At 41.0% G+C, this 25,104-nt stretch overlaps 1 protein-coding gene across 4 annotated transcripts; it reads right to left on the bottom strand.

Moving 5' to 3' along the window:
- Nucleotides 1-196: 196 nt before the first annotated feature.
- Nucleotides 197-24,534, bottom strand: pdxdc1 (pyridoxal-dependent decarboxylase domain containing 1). Of its 4 annotated transcripts, none has more exons than XM_053676512.1 (24): nt 24,348-24,534; nt 21,239-21,309; nt 19,675-19,743; nt 19,449-19,523; nt 19,065-19,214; nt 18,460-18,649; nt 16,770-16,838; nt 16,599-16,677; nt 14,891-14,975; nt 14,567-14,615; nt 14,022-14,123; nt 12,398-12,523; nt 11,972-12,022; nt 11,456-11,500; nt 8,680-8,740; nt 7,459-7,529; nt 7,149-7,254; nt 6,502-6,673; nt 5,897-6,015; nt 4,841-4,962; nt 4,477-4,569; nt 4,099-4,195; nt 2,863-2,961; nt 197-2,704 (listed from the first exon to the last, which is right to left on the bottom strand). In XM_053676512.1, the coding sequence occupies exons 2-24, from the start codon at nt 21,307-21,309 to the stop codon at nt 2,496-2,498; spliced, it is 2,310 nt and encodes a 769-aa protein (XP_053532487.1). In that variant the 5' UTR covers nt 24,348-24,534; the 3' UTR covers nt 197-2,495. The 4 variants fall into 4 exon arrangements, with proteins under 4 accessions (XP_053532487.1, XP_053532495.1, XP_017308056.1 ...); XM_053676520.1 differs by having other exon boundaries at nt 19,065-19,211; XM_017452567.3 differs by lacking the exon at nt 11,456-11,500.
- Between the last annotated feature and the right edge of the window lie 570 nt (nt 24,535-25,104).

The following is a 25,104-nucleotide window of genomic DNA, read 5'->3' as shown; positions in this document are numbered from 1 at the left end:
ACTACTAATTACAAACTTAGCATCGCATGCTAACCTAAATTATATGGTAGTTGTATACAGGTATATACAGTTGCCTTGGTTTTTTTTTTTTTTTTTTAATCTACTTACTAAAGTAGAATTAAAAACTTCCTTAAAACCATTTAGATGTACTCAGTTCAGCGCAAATACCGAAGACAGTAATGAGAACTTTGACATGTTTTGCTTGGCATCATAATCTTTATTATAATTTACAGACTTGCTTTTTGAAAAAGCTTATGTGATTATAAAAACTAATCTAATCTGCTCGTATCACTCAATTTGTTCTGCCACAAGAAAGAAAGGAACAAAAAACAAAAACAAACAAAAATATACCAGTATATTTATTGCACCAAATTAAGACAGTGTAGCTGCTTTTAAAGATCACCCAGTCTTAATTTACATCAGCCTTCAAGAAATCACTGCATTCATTTACATTAATCGTCAACAAATAAATGTGGAAAATCGACAGGTGTCATCTAGATTTGATCAGTTATCCATTTGTGAAAGGAGATTCATTTGTTCATACTTCATACGATTTTTAGATGCTCTTACTAGTAAGCGTGAAAATACGGATTAGACGTTATTAGCTGACAAAAAGGAACAACTTCATCAGTGGCTTTATGGTGACGGCACACAAAAAAAAAAAATTCGCCAGTGTACAGAACATGACAACAGTTGGGCCATTTTACAGTAAACATTAACATGTTAAATTTCCCATTTTAGTAATAATTATTTTTAAAAAACCCCACCCGCTAGTTGGTATGTTACAGTGAGAGCAAAAGAACGTTTGATTTGCACTTTGAAAAGTCTTCCCAGATATCAATCGGTAGAATAAATAAAGATTATTCTGATTAAATTACGGCAATCTGTACAAAAAAAGTGCAATAAGGCTTTAAGCTAATTATTAATAGTATTATATTCAACTTCGTTTTTAGTAATCGTGAGTCTCAGGCTACACACACACACAAAAAAAAAAAAAAAAAAAGCAAGCCCCCTGCCTGGTTTTTCATTTCTTTTGGCAAAGAAACACCACACCAGCCTTTAAAGCAGTAGTTCAGAGAAAAATGAAATGTACAAAATGTCCTGAATACCCCAAATCTAGTCAAAGTGTTTTATTTGTCTTACACCACAGCAATTTGGTATAATTTATGATTACAAATCATATTTTATTAAAACCGTTTATAGTTGCATTTAATGTTGTGGAATTAGTTCCTGTTCTCACTTACGTTATAGCAGCTATAAACGTTATATTCCCTCACCAGCCTCTCTTTTTTCCTCTCTCGAAGTTAGTAAGACATAAAGAAAAAACAACAACAACAACAACAACAACATGCAACTTGTCCTGTTACCGAAATTGTAACCTCCTCTGTCCTGAAGACTTTCCTGTGGTGGAAAACTTACTGACCGTTATAAAGCGCTGACGCTAGAGACTCCTTGCGTAAATGTTTCCTTACGGAAAACGTCACCAAATCAGTGATTAATCACAACGTGGCTTTTGTATATATTTATTATTTGCCTTAGATTACGTAGGGCGAAACTTTAGGCCACGCCTTCAAATTTTTTTTTAGCACACTTCATCCTCGTAGGTCCACTACAGACCCGAAACATTAAACAGACACGAAACACGTGTTATCTGATCGACCAAAGAGCCGGGGGGGTCTGGGGTACGAGGGACACTGAGTACAGCTCACTTTTGGCAGAACTACTCCTTCCAGTGACACAAATTTAAAAAAAAAATAAAAATAAAATAAAAGTGTAGCTGAAAAATTATATAGAAAGTCAACCCACCATCTACAGTGAACAAAACGTGTAATAAAATAAAATGTATAATATAAATGAAATCTCTAACGGAGAAAAAAAAAGTAAAAAAAAAAAAAGAACGCTACGTGGCAGTGCGCATCACACAACCAGAACGGTGATTATTCATCGAATCACAGAAACGGACGGTTATTAATAGGACGGAGAGTAAAGGGTGTGATACGATGTGCACTGATGAAATTTTCTGTTGGTACTTCTATAACAAACCTTCACTTCCTGTCCTGCGTTCCAATACTATTCTAACACACACTCGTCGACTTCCCAGTCATACGAGAGTGCACAAGGGGAGGAGTGTGTACGGGGACGGATTCCTTTCAGATAACCGCCATGACTCCGATGCACCTGAAACTACTGCCGTTAGGTATTTTATTGCTCCTGTTTACGCTTCATCCTCCATTTTGAAAGGAAGCTACATCACGCCAGGTCCCACGATGCTTTCTGGGTAACTTGACGTCTGTCGTTTTAACCCACTTCGTTACAGATAACGAAAGGAACCGAACTCCTTAAGATAGTGGCAGGGTAGAGTAACAGGGGAAAGTGGACGAGCGAGTGTTACTAACAGTATCGGAACGCAGCCCTAATCTGACTTGGTCAAGGCATCGAGGTTGCGCACTTCACAGTGTACAGCCGATTTGGCGTCGCTGATGGATCGGATAGTTCTATCTGATCGAGTCGGACTCCTCCTCGCCCTCGGGAACGCGCTGATCTGACACTTCTACTTCCTGCGTGAGCTCCAGAGGCGTCTCCGACACGCCCGCGAGAGGTTGAGGAACTTCCGCCTCCTTTAGAGACTCGTCGAGGTGGCAGACGGAGCTGGTCTCGCTGCACGACTCCGAACCGGCGGTGGAGCGTCGGAACAGCTTTTGTCCTGCCGGTGAAACATTTCACACTGCGCTTAGACTAGATGGAATTATAAAAAGGACCCATTTTGGTGTTTTTTTTTTACACTGTAGACGGGTATTTTGAAAATTCTGAACGCTCTCTTGTACGATAAACACATTTATAGGGTTACTGTGGAAAATGAACCTGCAAGCCGTTTGGGTGTAGACGTGGGTGTTTCGGGTGAAGCCTCTTTACTTGTCTGAGTCTTCATGGAGTAAATCGGCTCAGTGCTGTCCAGGCAACCTGCAGGAAATAAACAAACAAACAAACAAACAAACAAATAAACAGCAATTTCTCTACACTCTACGGATGAAGTGATGATCAGGTTTCAGCAGTATTTTTCATAAACGTCCTTCTACTGATGGCCATAAGAAATACGTACATAATCTGTATCTATACTATAGTCATATTCCCAAAAAACATCAACTATTTTGCGTGGTCACATGACGTCAGATAAACTCTAATGTGGTTCATCTATAGCTGAAAATTCTCTGCAGCACTTCTCAGGTAGACTGATGAGCTAGTGTTTGTTCCGTTCATTCACACTGCAGCTAGAGATCGACTGATATTGATTGATTGATTGATTTATTTTAATAACAGATACCGATTATTTGCATGTTTACGCATCCGATAACCGAGATGCGGAACCGATATTTATTTACTGTCTTAATTCAATAAAAGTTTAAATAAAAGCTTCGATGAGGTAAACAAACAAGTAAACAAATAATTTTAACAAATAAAAAAAAAAAAAAAAAAAAAAAAAAAAAACCAGACGCAGTGCTGTTACGCAGATCCTGCGTGCAATTCTGAAAACGCCCACAAGACGGCGCCATTTATCGGTGGATCCGATATCCGATTACGGAAACATGCTTAAATATCGGGAATAATATCGGTAAAACCGATTATCGGTCGATCTCTAATTGCAGCACTCGTTCATGAAAAGAACATGACCGATGAAAATTTTCGCACTGTGAACTGTTCATAAAAAGTCCAGCCCTTTCCTTTTTGTGAACGGTTCATAAACCGCGCAGCATCCGTTTATGGAAAGTTCGCGACGAGCACAGCAGCTTCTGCTCGTGAACCGTTCTTGAATTGTGAACGGTCCATCAATGGTGCAGCAGCTGTATTTTCTTAACCAGCCTATAATGTAATATCCTAAACACTGCGAAATAGAATAAGTAAAGACAAATTCCCCTGATTATAAACTCAAACTACTCTTTTATCAACTCTGGACGTTGACTGTTTAATACTGATTATCATACGATTATTTATTTATTTATTTATTTATTTAAAGCAAAAGTCACTACATCTTGTAATTTGTCCTTAGTGACGATGACAGATAATATATAAGAACGTTTACAGTAATTAAGTGTAGCTTACCTGCTGTCAGATCGAACGTTCTGCCTTTCACCGAGCTCTGAATCGGAGAGAGCCAGTTGAGCATGGAGCCGACCAGAGGAATCTGCCGCAGCACCCCCTACAGGAGAGAAGAGGAGAAACAAGGCAAACTGTTTAATAAGCGTTTACGGACTGTTTATTAAGGGTTATTTATGTTTCAGGCATCCAGGTGTTTTTCAGATGTCCAGCAGCATTGAGACAACGTGACGGGACACATGTTTTTAATAGGTCGCCCCACTCTAAATCGAACGCAGCTCCGCACACAGAGACACGCAGACACCAAAAATACAAACACACACATAAAACACAGATATATATCTATACACACACACACACACACACACACACACACACACACACCTCCTCCAAGAGTTTCTCCTCAGCAGATCTCTGAAGCTGCAGCTCGGCCTCCAGGATTCCCTTCCTCACCACCTCGGTCATGTTCTCTAACAACTATAGACAACAACAACAACAATAATAATAATAATAATAATAATAATAATAATTATAAGTAGAAGAAAAAAAAAAGCAATACAAGCAATCCATAATGAATGTAATACAAAAACAAAACAATTATTAAAATAGACTTTAGACAAACATTTATATCTAAAGAATTAAAGTAATCAAATTCCGCTGTTTTATATATATTATTAATCCCCAATCCTTTTTAAAAATGCTTTGCATTAAATCGTCACTGTTTTAACGCCGAGTGTGAACGTGATACCTTCCCGCTCTCCTCGATCTCTCTCCCCGTAGACGCGATGGTTTCGACCAACACCGAAACGTCCAGGTCTTCTGACGCCATCCCGATGAATACACAGTCCTTCTCTTCACCGAATTCAGGCCCTGTACACAAGACAAGATAATACTAGTGTTCAAACAGCACACAAACACACACACAAAAATAACCCCAACAACATTTCATCACATAGTAACGTGATGGTCTTCGGTACATCACCGGGTCCTGCTTACAGTGAGGATGTAACTGATAACGGCCGGCTGTGGCTCAGGTGCTCGAGCGGGTTGTCCATTAATTATAGGGTTGGCGTGCATCTACATGCCGAAGTGTCCTTGGGCAAGACGCTGGACCCCAAATTGCACCTTGCATGGTAGCTCTGCCGCCATCGGTGTGCGCGTGTGTGTGTGCGTGTGAATGGGAGAACGAGAGACAATGTAAACCACTTTGTAGAACCGCTAAGGTTAAAATGCGCTATACAAGTGCAGAGCATTTACCGTAATCAGTACAACGTTAGAGATATCACCTTTCAAAATGTTTTCAAACATCATGTAGCAGATTTTTTATGAAGCAAGTGTGTCTTGTGGTAAATGGTCTGCACTTATAGCGCTTTCATCCAAAGCGCTTTACACTGCGTCTCATTCACACACACTCACACCGATGGTAGCAGAGCTGGTAGCATTCAGGGAGCTAACTTGCCATCAGGAGCAACTTGGGGTTCAGCCCTGACATTGGAGTCCGTTAACAAATAATAAATCTCTACAGATCGCTTCTCCATACTAACGATTACAGATTCTTCTAATTTTATGTTTATTTGTAGCCGTAGATTATTGTAGCTTATCGACCATACATGTCGCACCTAAATGTGCTGTTTAGGTATAGTTCAGGAAAATGAATCGACACCTTCTGACCAATCAGATTCAAGAACGTAGCAGCACTGTTGCACTAGGGCTATTAAGCTTCTATTTGTTCAGCAGTGGTGTGAGAATAGAAATGAATGAAAGGCATTATTATTATTATTATTATTATTTTTCATTTTATGACCTGTTGAGAATTCCAGCTCGGTGTCCATGTCCTTCAGTTTCTTCAGCAGCTCAGCGTTGACCTTCTCCACTTCCAGCCGTCTCTTCGCTCCGTCGATGTCCGTCGTCTTCGGCTCGTACCTGCGGCGACACGCGGGTTTGTTTTCTTATCTGAAATCGCGCTCGGGTGCACAAAAAAAAAAGCTGCAGTCCTGTGTGTTAGACACGGTGCGTTCTCTGCGCCAGTATCGGAAACATTCTTTCTGGAATAAATTTCGAATGAGACTCAAGTTTAACGACTAACGGGCCGCTGTTTAAAAAATAAATAAATAAAATTTGACATATGCGCATATACAGTGCATTATGGGTAATATACTGTGCTTTTCCTGCCTAGAGTATTAACACTGAAGAATATAATAATTATAAAGACTACACAGAAGTCCTGCTATGAATGTTTTCTTAAAATGGCTGCCATTAAGATAATATAGTGACTATTAGTAAATGTACAAGAAGAAAAACGGTGTTCTCTTAAAATGGCCGCCGGTCTAGAACATGACTAGGCTTCAGCTGTAGCGTTTGGGACAGAGCCCGTGTTGGCTTGGGTATGAACTCTCCGTGCCCCCTGACCTCACAGCTCCGAGTCCGGCCCAGCTCAAATCCTCGATGTACGTCAGCGCGGCGTATTGGAGAACTTCCTCTCGGAAATCGTGCCTCAAACGCAGCGTGGAGCTCAACATGGGGATCGTCTCCGCTAACTTCTCCGCCAAAGCTGCTACGTCCGCCTGCTGTGTGCCCAAAGCTTACACACACACACACACAAAACAGATTTTAAAAAACGCATATAATCGAACATATGGTGTGTAAGTTTTCTGTAAGGAGATGTTTGTTTAACATTTATAAGGAGTCTCCAGTGTCGGCGTTTATTATTTTTTATTTATTTATTTATTTATTTATTTTCAACACTCGGGTTTAAAGCTGTAACTTTTAAGTTTTCTGACACCTTCAGGACCGAGGAGTTTACGTTCGACGGTTTCTCGCTAGGATAAAAAGCTGTTTTTGGTCTTATTAACTTCGAGAGAGAAAGAGACGGGAGGCTGGTGAGGGGACGACCGTTTATATTCCGCACGTACTTTCTACAACCTTAAATAAACGGATCAAAAGTACTATCGTGTCATTTTTTAATAAACTAAACTTTGCTGGCAAACTACTGCGTGTACATTTTCGACGCAGGACGAAGTGTGTGAGTGAGTGTGTGTGTGTGTGTGAGTTCTCACCTGCAGCAGTCATTAGAGGGTTAAAGCGAACACACACGCCTTCATCCTCCAGCTCGACCACATCAACGCCACTCTCAGGGACCAGCAGCGCTAACTGCTCGCCGAGCTGGTGATGAAATATAAATATATAGAGATATAAAGTAAACAGTATTTGATTCATTTTTTAAAAAAATATTTCCAATCAGGTGTGGAAGGACTGATATTGTTGTTATTTCAGAACTGCATCCGGTCATTAATAGCTTGTTGTTTGCTAAACGATTCAATAAAAGTGGACATGTTGTGCGATTTCGTGAAGGAGATCTGCGCTTACCCATCTGTTTAGCGCATCCTGTACATCTCTGTCTCCTCCACAGTACCCCTCTGCTGACCCTCCGCTCGACGCTGCGGACACAGACACACACCGTTCCTTCAGTTCCCAAAAGACTAGGCAGTACTCACAGACAGCGTATCTATTGCGTAACCCTTTACCGCATGGTGTTGCCGTGTGGCAACAATGACTTTATCTCAATACTAATACGATACTATACTCATTTATCTCAATACTACAATACAATACAATATAATACTACTATTTTAATACGCAAGTGGAAGAAGGGGGCTTTATCTCCGACATTAAATAAATAAATAAATAAATAAATAAATAAAAAGCCAGTTCACGTTACCAGGAAGTGCTGTTTGCACTTCCTTTTCTGCAAATCACAGATTTGGGTCATCATCGGAGGGCGCTCAAACTTGGCTTAATTTTTCAATATTTAGGCAAAGCTACTTAAAGGACGAAACCGAGACGCTATCTCAGATAAGTCGACGTTCGTTTGGTGTTCTTTGTCACTTCGAGGTGATATGTTTCGAGTATTCTGTGAAATGGTAAGATGTCATCGTTGCCATATGGCAACAACGTGCGATAATGGATCTGTAGTATCGAATAGAGAAAAAAATAAAAATAAATAACGGCAAGGAGTCGTTTGGGAACCAAAAGAGTCGACTCCTATTGGTGAGCTGAGCCAAATGATCCGACTCATTGAAAAGAAACAGAATTCCCATCACCGCTAAGCCGCATGTGACGTTGTATGCAGTATAATTTGAGTTATTTATTACAACGTGTGTAATAATATGAGGCTATTTTTAGGACCTGTGCAGTAAAACTACTTACTGAGTTTCAGTATTGGGATGACTTCTGCGTTGCTTTTGTGACACAAACCTGGCAACCCTGATCTACATTTTTGGCTCGAATGGCATATTCAATAGCACATTTTAAGAGAAAACACCTCACTAAAGTCCATCCATCATGCACACAGTCATTTGTTACAGGTTCTTTTGGAACAGTCGGGTGCAGAATTATTGGCACCCTTGATAAAGATGACGTTATTGGAAAATATGGTTTATCATCTTAATATCCCACCGAAAATATGAGTTTTTTTATTTCTATACAGTATTTACCAAGGGTGCCAATAATTCTGGAGCCGACTGTATTACTCCTGTCGGCATTCATTACTGTCGATAAATAATAAATAAGTGAGAAAACCAAAATCACCTGAACTTGTATCTTGAGAGAACCTGAACACGACCACTGGAGAACTGAGGTCATCCTCGACCTGCAAACCAAAGAGGGAGAGAGAGAGAGAGAGAGAGAGAGAGAGAGAGAGAGAGAGAGAGAGAGAAATAGAGGGAAGGGACGACAGATACAGGAGAAACAGGGAAACAAAGAGAAAGAGAAATGGAACAAGAAGGCCAAAAAAAGAAGAAAACAGAGACAGAAAGACAGAGAGACATAGGAAGAGAGAGAGAGAGAGAGAGAGAGAGAGAGAGAGAGAGAGAGAGAGAGAGCATCTAACGTACCTTTACGACACTTAAATATGAGAATGATACACAGCCAGAGGGCTTGAGGTCATGCACTAAGCAGCACTATGTGACCCGTTTGTGAACACACACTCAGGTTTAGGTCTGGAGTCTCAGCCATTTAGATGTGATGTCATGGAGAGATTTAGGTTAGTTGTTCAACTGAGGTGAAACTGGACTGCATGACCTTTGACCTGAAGTCATGCATAACATCACATCACATCACATCACATCACATCGATGTTGGAATGTCCATGTGATGCTGGAACAATAGTCACTTCCTAAATTTCACAGCACCATTCCCAACACAAACGCTCCTGCTTTATTTGGGAATTTAACACTAAGACTAACACTACTGTTACTTACCCCCACCTTGTGGAGGATCTCAGTTTGTAAAACATCAATGTGTGTGTGAGTGAGAGAGAAAGTGCGAGTATGAGAATGAGTGAATAAGAGTGAGGAAGAGAATGAGAGTGTGTGTGTGTGTGTGTGTGTGTGTGTGTGTGTGTGTGTGTGTGTGTGTGTGAGAGAGAGAGAGAGAGAAAGTGCGAGTATGAGAATGAGTGAGTAAGAGTGAGGAAGAGAATGAGAGTGTGTGTGTGTGTGTGTGTGTGTGTGTGTGTGTGTGTGAGTGTGTGAGAGAGAGAGAGAGAGAAAGTGCGAGTATGAGAATGAGTGAGTAAGAGTGAGGAAGAGAATGAGTGTGTGTGTGTGTGTGTGTGTGTGTGTGTGTGTGTGTGTGTGTGAGAGAGAGAGGGAGAGAGAGAAAGTGCGAGTATGAGAATGAGTGAGTAAGAGTGAGGAAGAGAATGAGAGTGTGTGTGTGTGTGTGTGTGTGTGTGTGTGTGTGTGTGTGAGAGAGAGAGAGAGAGAAAGTGCGAGTATGAGAATGAGTGAGTAAGAGTGAGGAAGAGAATGAGAGAGTGAGTGTGTGTGTGAGAGAGAGAGAGAGAGAGAGAGCATGAATGAGCGAGTTACAGTGAATGAGTGAATCAGTCAGTGCGTTACAAAGTGAGTAAGAGTGAGTCAGTGAGTTAGAGTAAGTCAGTGAATGAGTGAACAAGAGAGAGTGAGACTGAATGAGTGAGTGTCAGTGGGTGAGTGAGTGTGTCAGTGGGTGAATCAGTGTGCGAGTTAGTGAGTGAGTGAATCAGTGAGCAAGCGAATTAGTGGGTGAGTCAATCAGTGAGCAAGTCAGTCAGTGAGCAAATCAGTGAATCAGTGAGTGAAGGAATCAGTCAGTGAGCGAGCGAGTCAATAAACGAGTCAATCAGTGAACGAGCGAGTCCGTGAGCAAGTGAGTGACCAAGTGAGTGAATCAGTGAGTGAGCGAGTCAGTGAGCGAGCGAGTGAATCAGTGAGTGAATGAATCAGTGAGTAAATAACGAGCCCAACTATAACATTACTGAAACCTTCACCCTCTGCTCTTATAAACATAATTCACTTAAACTCGCTACCATTGAAATAAAAAAATTAATACAATTTGTATACTAGAACATCATGTGTGATATTCCGCATGCTGAATTTCCCCAACACAGGTCCAGCGCTGATGCCCTGCGAGTCACCTGAGCTCCATGGGGTGTTTTGTGCACATGCCGTAAGAAGCGGTGGACATGGTGAGGGAGTGAGCGGTGGAGGGGAAACACAGCGGGCGGAGGGAGCGAGGGGGCAAAGGGAACGAGGGAGAATCCCACCTACAATAGAGAGTATGAGAGAGCCCAGCACGTCCCTCAGTGAGGCCGCAGAGAGAGGCGGCACCCGCGAATGAGACACAGCCCCCTGGAACCAAGGTACCCGATTCTCACTAACACACAATACTGAAGAGCTCTGACACACACACACACACACACACACACACACACACACACATAGTTCCCACTCTCCATACACACCACACACACTCTGCATTAGGGGTGTGACGATACTGAATAGAATTAAATCAACTTTAATTAGTTAATGGATAACTATCAGCGTGTGTATACACGTTAGGTCAAATTCACAACATGCCTGGACTTATTAACTAAGTCTTAACTGTTGTTCACGTCACTGAGTGTAACTATAAATGGACAAAAAGTAAACTGTATCTTTGTTTAATCGAAATCTTTTTTTTTTTAAAAAGTATTCGCAAACTGCTTTATACATACAAGGGGAACACAATTCTTCGAGGCGCGCTGTTATGGGAAAATAATCAATGTCGGGGTGGTAAGCACCGACTCACAATCAACGTGCTGTTGATTATTTTCCTACCGCAGCACACCCCCAAAGTGGTTTATTCCGTACAGGACACTGGCGTAATTTAATATCACTGTCCCCGAAAACTGATGTCCTGAAGCAAAATAAATACCACAGTGATCATATCATACCATCCCACCCCTACACACACACACACACACACACACACACACACACACACACACACACACACACACACACACACACACACACACACACACACACACACAGCTCTTTACCATACTCAAAGCCTCCAGGAGAGAGATCTCACTGTCAAGGACATCCTGATGGTGACGACAGGAAGAAAGTGCTCGGTTTTAATCAAGTCTAAGTTTTTAACATTATTCCTTACAGGTCGTTTCGATATGCTATGCTACGCTACCCCCCCCCCCCCCACACACACACACACCCCGCCCCCAAACCTCAACACACAACACACCCACGGGCCACTTTTACGCTATTGTTAAAAATTTCTAATTGTAATGACGAATGTAATTTTTTTTTTTTTTTTTTTTAAATTCACGAATCTAGCAAAAAGTCAATTTGATGATCGCCAATAATCCTGTAATAATTACTAGCAATACGACGAGGTTAGTACTCGCCGTAACATCCGTAATGCTCTCGTCGGACCAATTTGGGAGACGGTGTGTAAACTGAGCGTGTACGATGCAGTAAATCTCACAGAGGCTTTGCCAAAACGCTAAACGATGCTAATAAAAATGTTATTTATTTATTTTTAAAGTGTTTTCACTCACCGACGTCTTTATGGAGGACAAAGTCTTCAGCTGCGCCAGGAGCTGCTGACTCTGCAGAAACACAACACAAGAACGTTCTGAAATTCTCATAACGTCTTCTCTGCGTCTAGGAGCAATCCTAGTCCTGACGCGCACAGAGACTCGAGCCTTTCCCCAGGATTTATTTAACAAGCTGAGAATCGGTCATTTTCCGTCTGTGTTTCGGTGTCGGGTGATTGGTCGGCTCGTCGGCCGCTCCGTACGGCTGTTGCTTGAAGGCGTAACTGATTTGCATGATTAAAATAAATGAATAAAAAGCTATCAAGTGTTACAGGTCTGTTACTGGAGCTGCAGCTGCTGTAGAAAACGAATGGCCAGATGTCACTAGGGACTCTCTCTGTGTGTGTGTGTGTGTGTGTGTGTGTGTGTGTGTTCGCGCTCACTCACAAGCTGAGAGGCGTGCTGGATCTTCTCTACGATCCCATCGTGTCCAAGATACTGCAACGAAAGCCAGAGAGGAAGAGCCCGAAGTTTCTCCACTGGATGGCTGGAAGTGAGACCTGCTGCTAAAGACTGAGAGAGAGGGAGAGAGAGAGAGGGGGGAGATGGAGAGAGAAAAAGACAGAGAAAGTGAGAAAGGAAGACAGAGAAAAAAAAGAGAGAGAGAGACAGGAGAGAGAGAGACAGACAGAGACAAGAAAGACAGAACAAGTGAGAGAGAATGAGTAAGAGACAGTGAGACAAGGAGAGGGGGAGAGAAAGAGTGTGTGTGTGTGAGAGAGAGAGAGTGAGACAGACAGAGAAAGAGACAGAGGGGAAAAGGGGTGCAAGAGAAAGAGACAGAAAGAGAGGGGGGGGGGAGAGAGACAGAGAGAGATAGACAGAGATAGAGGGAGGAAAAGAGTGCAAAAGTCAGACAGGCAGAGAATGAGAAAAAGAGTGAGGGGAAGAAAAAGAGAAAGACAGAGGGAGAAAAAGACAGGAGAGAGAAACCGATATGAGACAGATGGGTGGGGAGTGCAAGAGGAACAGACAGACAGAGAAAGAGAAAAAGAGAAAGGGAGGAAGAGAGAGAGAGAGACAGAGAGATGGCGAGCAAGCAACAGAGAAAGTAAGAGCGCGAGAGAGTGAGAAAAGGAGAGAAAGACAGAAAAAGAGAAAGAGACAGTGTGAAACAGAGAGAGAGAGAGGGGGGGGGGGGGGGAGAAAGACAGAAAAGGAGAAAGAGACAGCGTGAGAGAAAGAGAGAGACCGGTGAACAGAGAGAGAGAGAGAGAGAGAGAGAGAAAGAGAGAGAGAGAGCGACCGGTGAACAGAGAGAGAGAGAGAGAGAGAGAGAGAGAGAAAGAGAGGGGGGGGGGGGGGAGAGAGAGAGAAAGACAGAAAAGGAGAAAGAGACAGCGTGAGAGAAAGAGAGCGACCGGTGAACAGAGAGAGAGAGAGAGAGAGAGAGAGAGAGAGAGAGAGAGAGAGAGAGAGAGAGACAGAGTGAGAGAAAGAGAGCGACCGGTGAACAGAGAGAGAGAGAGAGAGAGAGAGAGAGAGAGAGAGAGAGAGAGCGATTAGACTAGTATAATCATGGGGAAAGTTCCTCATATTCAGAGACTCTCAGGTCGATTTTCTGGGTGTGGCATTTAAATGATGCAAATCACCTGCATGGCGTTCACACCTCAGATGCTGCCAGAACTTTCACTGCACTGCACACTGTATGACCAAAACGTTTGTGCACCCCTCAACATCACACCCATGTGTGTTTAATGATCATCCCTTTCCAGATCGATTCCCCTCTTTGCCGTTATAAAAGCGCCACTCTTCTGGGAAGACTTTCCGCTAGATTTTAGAGAGTAGCTCACTCGAGTGAGCGGTACGAGCAGCTCCGGTATTAAAGCCTCACTGCATGTGCGCAACTCAACACTGAATTTAAACCCTTAGCTTGATTTTACATGTTAATGTTCTTCTGTGGGCGGGGTGGCACGCCGTGGGAGCCTTGCGATTGGTGAGAGGCGTTCTTATGCAAAGTTTATACAAGATTTAGCCCCGCCCATATTAGACTAAAACGGCGCACGCTCACCAGCGCAGGATCCTCGTGTCTGTAAAGAGTCGCGGCAGGAACAGCCGGGAGTCCGAGCCATGGGCCAGGAGTCAACGTCATACTGTCACTCTTAGTGGCTGCCTGGACACACACACACACACACACACACACACACACACACACACACACACCACACCACACGTTAGCATGCGTCCACAGCCAAACGTATAAATACACAGTACACATAAATACACAGGCATAGACACACAGGCACATGTAGATATAGACACACACACACACACACACGTAGGTATAGACACACATGCACACACATACAGGCACATGTAGGCATAGACACACACGCATACACAGACACACAGCATCAGTGAGGAAAAGCTCTAACAAACGCACACAGACTATCAGACTTCATAACGACTTCATACCTAATCAGACTAACTGAATGAGCCACATGGATGACTCACTGATACACAGACACACTGATTTGTTTAAGCAGTGTATACAAATCAGATTTTAGGATTAAAAAAAAAAAAAGAAAGAAAGAAAGAAAGTATTTCACAGCATACCGTGACTGCAGAGGAGACGGTCCCAAGCACCAGGGTTGCCAGATTGACACTAAAAGAAGTGACATGCAGGAGAAACGATTGTCAGTAAAGGAAGGGGGAAAAAAAGTGCAATAAAGACACTAAACATCACTTCCTGTTTTACTCCAGCTTAACGTGCGTTTAAATTCAACACTAGCGAATCACTAACGAGAGTCGGCATGAAACAGTTCTTACGTCGGCATTTTTCTCCGAGGGATAAACGGCACGCTGTAAAAATCTTTTTAAAAAACAAAACCACCTACGACACCGTGGACATGTTTATAGTTCAGATTCGCCGATACACACCCCTCCGCGTGGAGCCACACGCCGTACTGAACACACAACTCTTTCAGACGACTCAGTTTGTCTGTATGACCCGCGCCGGGAGTTCCTGAAAAACAACACAAATAATAAACAGTAATATCAGCAACTGACATTTATACAGATATTTGGAAAATCTGACAATAAAAATATACTATCTATATTACATCTGTATACATAGCGTTGATTTATTTTCTACAAACGGCAGCTCTGACCGTATTTGGAAGTATACTGCATCTCTGCAAGTAGTAATAGTAGTAGTTGTAGTAATTAGTAGTGCTAGGAATAGTAGTAGTAATAGTTACTGTAGTAGTAATAGTAGTAACAGTAATAGTAGTAGTAGTAAAAGTAATAGTAGTAATAGTAATACAGTAGTAGTAGCAGTAATAGTAGTAAAAGTAATAGTAGTAACAGTAGTAGTAATAATAGTAGTAATAGTAATAAAAGTAATAGTAGTAATACAGTAGTAGTAACAGTAGCAGTAATAGTAATAGTAGTAAAAGTAATAGTAGTAATAGTAATACAGTAGTAGTAACAGTAATAGTAGCAATAGTAGTATTAGTAGTAGTAATAGTAGTAATAGTAATAGTACTAATAGTAATAGTAGTAATAGTAATAGTAGCAGTAATAGTAGTAGTAGTAATAGCTATAGTAATAGTAGTAGTAATAGTAGCAATAGTAGAAGTAATAGTAGTAGTAGTAATAGTAGTAGTAATAGTAATAGTAGTAGTAATAGTAGTAGTAGTAATAGTGATAGTAATAGTAGTAATAGTAATAGTAGTAGTAATAGTAGTAATAGTAATAGTAGTAGTAATAGTAATAGTAGTAGTAGTAATAGTAGTAGTAATAGTAGTAGTAATAGTAGTAGTAGTAATAGTAGTAATAGTAGTAGTAATAGTAGTAGTAGTAATAGTGATAGTAATAGTAGTAGTAGTAATAGTAGTAGTAATAGTAGTAATAGTAATAGTAGTAGTAGTAGTAGTAATAGTAATAGTAGTAGTAATAGTAATAATAGTAGTAGTAATAGTAGTAGTAATAGTAATAGTAGTAGTAATAGTAATAGTAGTAGTAGTAATAGTAGTAGTAATAGTAGTAGTAATACTAGTAGTAATAGTAGTAATAGTAATAGTAGTAGTAATACTAGTAGTAATAGTAATAGTAGTAATAGTAGTAGTAGTAGTAGTAATAGTAGACAGAGAGAGAGAGCATGAAGGAACAGACTGTGCTTCTGCAAGCTCCTGAAGGTCTGAAGCTGAGATGTTTGGCGTTCCTTAAGCTGATAAGGAAAGGCAGGAGAGAGATTTTTTTTTCCAGAGATTAAACTGCTCCTGGACGTTTATTCAAGCGCAATCTGTACAAAACTTTGAACTGTTTGGATGGCTGGCTTTACATAATGAATCAAGCAGATATGTTTTGCATGTTTTTTTTTAATGCTAACACTAGCTGAAGTGCTGTAGGTGTTGGGGGCGGAGCTTTGTGTACATAGCCGGGGGGGGGGGGGGGGGGGGGCATTCAAATCTTATTCAACTCCACCTATTTAACCAGTAGAGATCTAATCTTGCCTAACGCACCTTTAACCGGTTAATAACAAACATCATCACACCCTTTTGTCTTATTCTTTAAGCGCTGCTCACGCTAAAGTCCACGACAGCGACTCACAAATGATAAACCTGAACATCAAACATGAACTGACCAGCGTTTGCTACTAAAAGCAGAGGAAGTTTCCCAGCCTCGATGTCCTCTTTGATGAGCTTGTCCAGCAAGGCCACGTCCTGTGAGAACGAGACATGTAAAAATGCAGCTATAACAGGAACAATAAACCATGCAAGAGAAAATCCACGATGGAGAAAACACAGACTCTGACCATTTGGTGCTGAGAGCCGAACATGGTGTTGCACGGCACGGTGCAGACGCTGGACAGAGGCAGACCCAACTGTAGACATAAAAATAAAAATAAATCTGTTTAGTGAATTTCAGCAAATCTCAGAGGGGGAAAAAAATCAAAAGAAAATCATTTTTCTTCCTTTAAACAGTCTCACTTTATAAACATTTAATTCCCTTCCCACTTTCTTTAAGGACACACCTAGTACTCGTATCGCTATAGTAACAGTAGTAGTATTAATAGTAGCAGCAGTAGTATTATTTGCAGTATTATCAGGATCATTGTATCAGTCTTGTAGTATTATTATTGTAGTAGTAGCAAGGATAGTATAAGGTTTAGTATTAGTAACGGTAATAGATGCAGTAGTAGTAATGTTAATAGAATTAGCAGCAGTATCAGTAGTACTATTATTATTAGTAGTAGTAGTATTCATAACAGCAGTAGCTTTAGCAGTTGTAGTAGTAGCAGTATTAGTAATAGAAGCAGTAGTAATGTTAGACTGGAAAGCATTTGCTGAAAATTGAGCCACTCCGCTGAAGACATTTATTTACTTCTCAGGTTGTGTTTACAGTGTTTGTGTTTGTAGTGTTTACAGTGCTTGTGTTTGTAGTGTTTACACTGTGTTTGTAGTGTTTACAGTATTTGTGGTGTTTACAGTGTTTGTGTATGTAGTGTTTACACTGTGTACAGTGTTTGTAGTGTTTAGTGTTTGTAGTGTTTAGTGTTTGTGGTGTTTACACTGTTTGTGTTTGTAGTGTTTACACTGTTTGTATTTGTAGTGTTTACACTGTTTGTGGTGTTTACAGTGTTTGTAGTGTTTACACTGTTTGTATTTGTATTGTTTACAGTGTTTGTAGTGTTTACACTATGTACAGTGTTTGTAGTGTTTACAGTGTTTGTGTTTGTAGTGTTTGCACTGTGTTTGTAGTGTTTAGTGTTTGTAGTGTTTACACTGTTTGTATTTGTAGTGTTTACAGTGTTTGTAGTGTTTACACTGTTTGTAGCGTTTACACTGTTTACACTGTTTGTGTTTGTAGTGTTTACAGTGTTTGTAGTGTTTACACTTTTTGTGTTTGTAGTGTTTACAGTGTTTGTAGTGTTTACACTGTGTTTGTAGTGTTTACAGTGTTTGTAGTGTTTAGTGTCTGTAGTGTTTACAGTGTTTGTAGTGTTTACACTGTTTGTGTTTGTAGTGTTTACAGTGTTTGTAGTGTTTACAGTGTTTGTAGTGTTTACAGTGTTTGTAGTGTTTACAGTGTTTGTGTTTGTAGTGTTTACAGTGTTTGTAGTGTTTACACTGTTTGTGTTTGTAGTGTTTACAGTGTTTGTAGTGTTTACAGTGTTTGTAGTGTTTACAGTGTTTGTGTTTGTAGTGTTTACAGTGTTTGTAGTGTTTACACTGTTTGTATTTGTAGTGTTTACACTGTTTGCATTTGTAGTGTTTACAGTGTTTGTAGTGTTTAGTGTCTGTAGTGTTTACAGTGTTTGTATTTGTAGTGTTTACACTGTTTGTATTTGTAGTGTTTACAGTGTTTGTAGTGTTTACACTGTTTGTATTTGTAGTGTTTACAGTGTTTGTAGTGTTTAGTGTCTGTAGTGTTTAGTGTTTGTAGTGTTTACACTGTTTGTGTTTGTAGTGTTTACAGTGTTCATAGTGTTTGCAGGGTGTTACCTGGCTGCACAGGTGTTCTCCCAGCCCTGGCCTGCAGGCTGCGCTCAGGTAAATGACCGGTGCTCTGACGCTGAACACACTGTATCCCTCTGCAGCGTAATCGTCATAGTGCGTGTGAATGACCAGCCGACACACCTTCAGCAGCCCGTCTCGCTCGTCCTCGTGGTAATACGCCGAGCCGTTCTCATACCTGCAACACCACGCCCCAAATGATCTTCCATCACAATTACAGCCTTAACATTCATTTATTTATTACAAAATACGCCACGTGATTAAATACAGTATTATTTTTATTAAACAAATGAATGCGAAATGACTAAAATAAAGGAAACTCCTCAAATGACTAAATACTGAAGTAAAATTTTTTTTTACATAATATAAAATTACAGTTTACATAATCTAATTTTTCCCCAAACATCAACATTTGAAATAAACAGAAAACGGACATTTCACATCACACACACTTTACACTATGACTACACACGCATGCTTGAATAAAACTAACACATATAATTCACCTAAAAACACAAATAGCTTTAATTAATGTAATAACCAGCCAGCTAACTTTAATTATTATAAAGTATTATTATTATTATTATTCCTACCGGAAGAGTCTGCAGAGCCAGAGCGTGGTGTCTGAGAGGATGCGTGTAGTCAGTTTTCTCACACGTTCTTTATCCAAAATGGAGATGTAAGCAGCCAGGCTGTGACCCAGTAAGGCCATGTGACCCTGCTCTCCAACACACTGCATCCTGCTGAGGAAACACACACACACATATATATAAGCCAAAACATAAGTTTATCATTAAATCAAAAAGATGAAGTAGGGGCAGAGATGGAGTGTGTGTGTGTGTGTGTGTGTGTGTGTGTGTATGGATGGAGCAGGGACAGAAACGGAGAGAGAGTGTGAGAGTGTGTGTGTGTGTGTAATGCATCAGTGCATTAACACATGATATTCCACGTCACAGCTGAATGACCCAGCAGCTTACCGGTGTCCCTGCTTGTCCTCGTCATCATGCATGAGGTTCTGAATGAACTGCAGTATCGTCACGAAGTTCTGTCCGCTGAAACGAGACGGCAGAAAATCAGACCGACCGAGCGAGGACAGACCCGACAACCTGCGGCCGAACCGCAGTCTTTTATTCCGCCAGAGAACAGACCGGAACACGCATCATCAACATTAACGGACAGAACCAGGCGCTCAGGCGGACTTACTCTCCCTGTAAAGGTCCTGGAATGTCTCTCCAGCTGAGCTGCCGTCTCTCTGTGTCCTGCGCCGTCTCTCTGCAGAACACATCGCAAACAAAGTTAAACAACAAAAAAAAAAACAACAACATTGGGTCGTAATATTTATTTTCCATTAACATACGGGACAATTTTCTAGATTTCTGCATCAACGTGACCTAAAACATCAATCAGATTTTCACACAAGTCCTAAAAGTAGATAAAGAGATCCCTATTAAACACATGAGATGAAAAGATTATACTGGGTCTTTATTTATGAGGAAAATGGTCCAATATTCCATATCTGAGTGGGTAAAAGTATGTGAAGGTTTGTTTTCAGTACGTGGTGTGACCCCCTTGTGCAGTAATAACTGCAGATAAACGTTCGGGGGGACTGTTGATCGGTCCTGCACATCGGCTCGGAGGAGTCTCATCCCGTTCCTCGGTACAGAACGGCTTCGACTCTGGGATGTTGGTGGGCTTCCTCACATGAACTGCGTGCTTCAGGTTCTTCCACAACATCTCTACTGGATTACGGTCAGAACTTCCAAAACATTCGCTTTATTCGTCTTGAACCGCTCTTTCTCTTGGGATTCAGTTCAATTCAGAATTCATTGTTCCATGCAGCAAAACAGCCCCGAACCATGACACTACCCCCACCGTGTTTCACAGATGTGATACGGTTCATATGCTGGAGTGCAGTGTTTTCCTTCCTCCAAACAGAACGCTTCTCATTTAAACCAAAATGTTCTATTTTGGTCTCATCCATCCACGAAACGTTTTTCCTTCCATTAGCCGTCTGGCTTGTCCACGTGATCTTTAGAATACTGCAGAAGGGTCTTTTTGGACAGCGGTGGTTCTCTCCTCGCGACCCTGCCATGCACACCGTTGTTGTTCAGAGTTCTCCTGATGATGGACTCCTGAACATTTTCTAATGTTAATGTGTGAGAGGACTTTAGTTGTTTAGAAGTTACCCCGAATTCCTCAGTGACCTCGTGGACTATTACACGTCTTGCTCTTGGAGAGATCTTCGTTGGTCTCCACTCCTGTGGAGGGGAACAGTGGTCTTAAATTCCCTCCATTTGTACACAATCTGTCTGACTGTAGCTCGGTGGAGTCCAAACTCTTCAGAGAGGACTCTGTGACCTTTTCCAACCTGATGAACATCAACAACTCTTCCCTGAGGTCCTCAGAAGTCTCCTTCGTCCGTGCCATGATACACTCCCACAAACACGTGTTGTGAAGATCAGACTTTAATAGATCTGTTCTGTTCTTTAAATAAAACAGATCGCTCACTCACCCGCACCTGATCATCATCATCATCATCCCACTGACCGGAAACACCCGACTCTAATCTCACCTTCAGGTTAAACTGATAATCCTGGAGGTGCACATACTTTTACCCCTCACAGATATGTAATATCGGATCATTTTTCAGTCTGATGTAAGCTTAGTTATACGATACTATACTTTTATGCTGAAAGAACTATTAACTTCTGAACGGAGAGATAAATAAAATAAATAATAATAATAATAATAATAATAATAATCTTACAGCTGGCCACTCTCCAAAATCTTCATGGCATCAGAGAGGTGGCTCCCCATTTCAGCAAGCGTCGGATCCATCTGAAATCACACAGTTAGCTGTACCTGATTCAGCTACGATCATCCGATTAGCACGAGATGTTTGATTTGCTTATGATAAATGTCAATCTGCCGCCCAATTTCTGAGAAGAAATCCTTTAAAAGCTGTTTAAAAGATAGCAGGTGGGAAAAGCAGACTGACGGCGAAAGTTATAAGAGTTTATTTATATATGTACGCATTCAGAACCCTTTCTGACGTTAAAAACGTGTACACTATTTGACCATTTTTCTTGCACGTCATTAACGAAGAAACATCTGTGAAACTCAAAACACAGATATAATAAGGGTGTACAAATTTTCGCCCTGAACCGCTTGTGTTAGTTTGTTTTTATATATATATATTTTTAAAAAAAACGCTATTGGCTATTTAAATGAGGGAGGAGCCACTCGGGAGATAGATATAGATATAGATATATATATATATATATACACACACACACACACACACACTATATATATATATATATATATATTTAAATAGCCAATAGAGTTCAGCTTACGTCACAGCCTGGGCTAAGCTGTACATGACATTTAGTAGCGTGGGCTTTTTTTTTAATGCTGGGGGCGGGACACTCCGGATTCTAGAGCGTGTTTGATTGGGCGGAAAATCTACTGAGCCGCTGAAGTTCAGAATGAGGTCATCGAAATTGTTGATCCGTATTTGGTGGTATATATATATATATATATATATATATATATATATATATATATATATATATATATATATATATATATATATATATATATATATATATATATATAGAGAGAGAGAGAGAGAGAGAGAGAGTACATTTTTGAATCTTCTAAATCTTGAATTTGGATTCAAAGCATTGTTTTGGAGCGTACTAGCTTATAGACGACCTCGACGCAGACGTATTCGTACTAAGAGCCACAAAACTTCCATTTTGATTTCATGGGGACTTTAAAATGACACCGTCTTCACCGGACACAATCGACGCCGCACTAAAGCCAGCACGCTCGGCTTACGGGGGGAAGAAAAAAAAGAAAGAAAATAAGCGGTTACACCCGAAAGCAAACTAGAATTTAGAGTATGGGAGTGGCTGTGTAAAGGGCAGTGAACAAACACCGTCAACCAGGATCTTCTTCACAAATGTTTGTCAGAGCAACAAACGATATCCGTCACGGAGAGCGTACCAGAAAATACAAGTGCGTGTCTGTTTGAGTTTCTCAGCGCAAAAGGTTTGAAAATAAGGCAGACTTTTCCGTTTCGTTTTACAGGCTTAAACCACAACAGCCTACGTTATAAGCAACGCGAGGGGTCCAAGCACCAAAGGTCAAAATACTCAGCGGGAGTCATGTTCTAAACAACATGGCGCCACAACACCCATAAAGGTGTAGTTCGGTTTATTCGAACAGCTGTAACGGCACTGGTTGCTTGAATTCGAACGAAACGTCAATGGCACACAGTTCGTAGAGCAAAAAGGGGCGGGGTTAAATTCAAATCACCATTTCTCAAGATACGCAAACCTACTCAAGCCAATCGGATAACCGCCACAATCGCATGCACTGACCAATCGCCGCACGGTCTCGCTCCGACCGATCCCGTTACGTTTTACGATCAGGACGGGAGCGAAGTCATACTGCGCCGAACTCGCGTACTATGAAGGCTCTCCGACATGGTCGATCAGGAGGAATCACGACAGGAGAACGAACCATCTAACAGCGTCACCGTGACAACGTCTAAAAGAACACAAGCAATGTTATGCGTCATAAATTCTTTATTTTATTTGCGTCGTTCAATTCACGGGCTAATGATTACATTCTCTAAACGAACCGGGCTAAAAGACTTGGGAACCTCAAAGAAGTTTCTGGTTTGAATCAGTCTAACGAATCTTTAATGAATCAGTGAATCAATCATTAGTAATCCATCAGCCCACTCATCTATAATAACAGCGCATTTATGACACATAACGTTGCCGGTTTTCTTTTAGACGATATACGCGAGTTCGGTGCAGTACGTCTCTGCTCCAGTCCTGATTGTAAAACAAAACGTGATTGGTCGGAGCGAGAACGTGCTACGATTGGCCAGTGCAACGTCGCGGTTATCCCATTGGCTTGAGTAGATGGCTTGATCAAGCTGGTCAGAACAGTAGACAATCTTTCTCAGCTGGCCAGCACTTATTGCAGGAATAAACCCGAGTAAGGAGTGTTCCATGATCGTTACTCATTCGCTCACTTTGAGCATGCGCTTCTTCCTGCTCAGGGTCACTGTGAATCCCGGATGGGACGTCAATCCGTCGCTGGACACTGTGCCTACCTACTTCACCAATCCACATCACAAGCCAAGCCAGCATGTTTTTGTAAGAAGAACCCAGAGGAACCCACATGGACAAGTGGAGAGCATGCGTAGAAACTCGGCACAGACAGTTGAACCAGTGACCCTGGAGCTGTGAGGTTACCCAGTGTGCCATTCCACACTGGTAGCAGAGATGGTCTACCAGTTTGACTAGCTCAGGTTACCAGTTTGACCAGTTAGCTTGGCCTGCGTTTTGTCAGCTTTTCAGATCAAGCTGGATTTTTCAGCAGGGTGTATCTTATGGCATAAATCTTACAGCCTGGACCTTACTGCTTCACCATTTTATATATAAATACCGACAATAACTGCGATGTTGTTAGAAAGGCCTACAGTGACGTCACACATCACGATATCTGCATCATATGATTATATCGCCCACCCCCTATCATCATCATCATCATCATCACCCCTGATACTCCATAAACCTACAGCTGAGAGTGATATAACATTACAAGATTATAGCACAACACACACTCAGCTAGATAGCTAGCACGCTAACTGGCTAGCTATCTAGCGTGCGTGCGTGCGTGCGCGCTCTCTCTCTCTCTCTCTCTCTCTCTCTCTCTCTCTCTCTCTCTGGGTCTCTTCCTTAGCCACCTGCATGCTAATGTAATCCAATCCAATCCAATCCAATCTAATGAACCGGACCTTGCAAGTCATGTTCTTGAATGGAATGTCAAGCTCTTCTGCATTATTTTCATACCTTTCGGAATGAGTCCTTCCTCGGAAACGTGGAGAATAATTAAATACGGAAGGGGGGAAAAAATAAATAACGTAAAATAAAAATAAAAAACACAAACTATTCGGCGTGTCCAAGCTCTCTCGCTCTCAAATTTGTGTAGCGAAATTTCAACCTTACTTCCTGGTGTGCTGGCAGCGGTGACGTCAGCGCGTAAAGAACACACCCCCGAGGCGCGCGCCCGTCACAAATGTACACATAAGCGTTTTTTTTTTTTTTTTTTTTTAATGTCTTTAGATTTCTTTTCTAAAAGCAAAACTGATTTCTTTTACTCATATCAAAGTAAAAGTTAACGATACGTCTACACAATAGTTCTATATTGCAAATTGTTTTCTAAAAAGTATGAGCCTATAATATGCTAATTAGTTCACCGATCATTAAATATGCGCTAATTTGCATAATCACAATTTTTTTTACTCGGAATGCTCTTTTTTTTTTGCTTTGTTTTATGATATGCGAATGATTCATATACCCTTTACTTGTAATGTCACAATTAAAGCTAACCGTTAAAATTATAACAACGCAATATTTTTTTTAAATGACAGATTTTACGTGATATGCAAATGAGGTCACTGGTTATTAACTTGACATGATTAAACATGTGCACATTTGCATGTCACATATTTTGTCAAATTTCAAAACAATTTCAAAACTCTTTTTTTTTTGTTCGTCTGTTTGTTTCATTATGATAACACACCTAATGGTTCAAGTTATTTTTATG

This window comes from Ictalurus punctatus, chromosome 2 (assembly GCF_001660625.3).
Source record: "Ictalurus punctatus breed USDA103 chromosome 2, Coco_2.0, whole genome shotgun sequence".
Classification (NCBI taxonomy): domain Eukaryota; kingdom Metazoa; phylum Chordata; class Actinopteri; order Siluriformes; family Ictaluridae; genus Ictalurus; species Ictalurus punctatus.
This window is presented reverse-complemented; position numbering and strand designations above follow the sequence as displayed.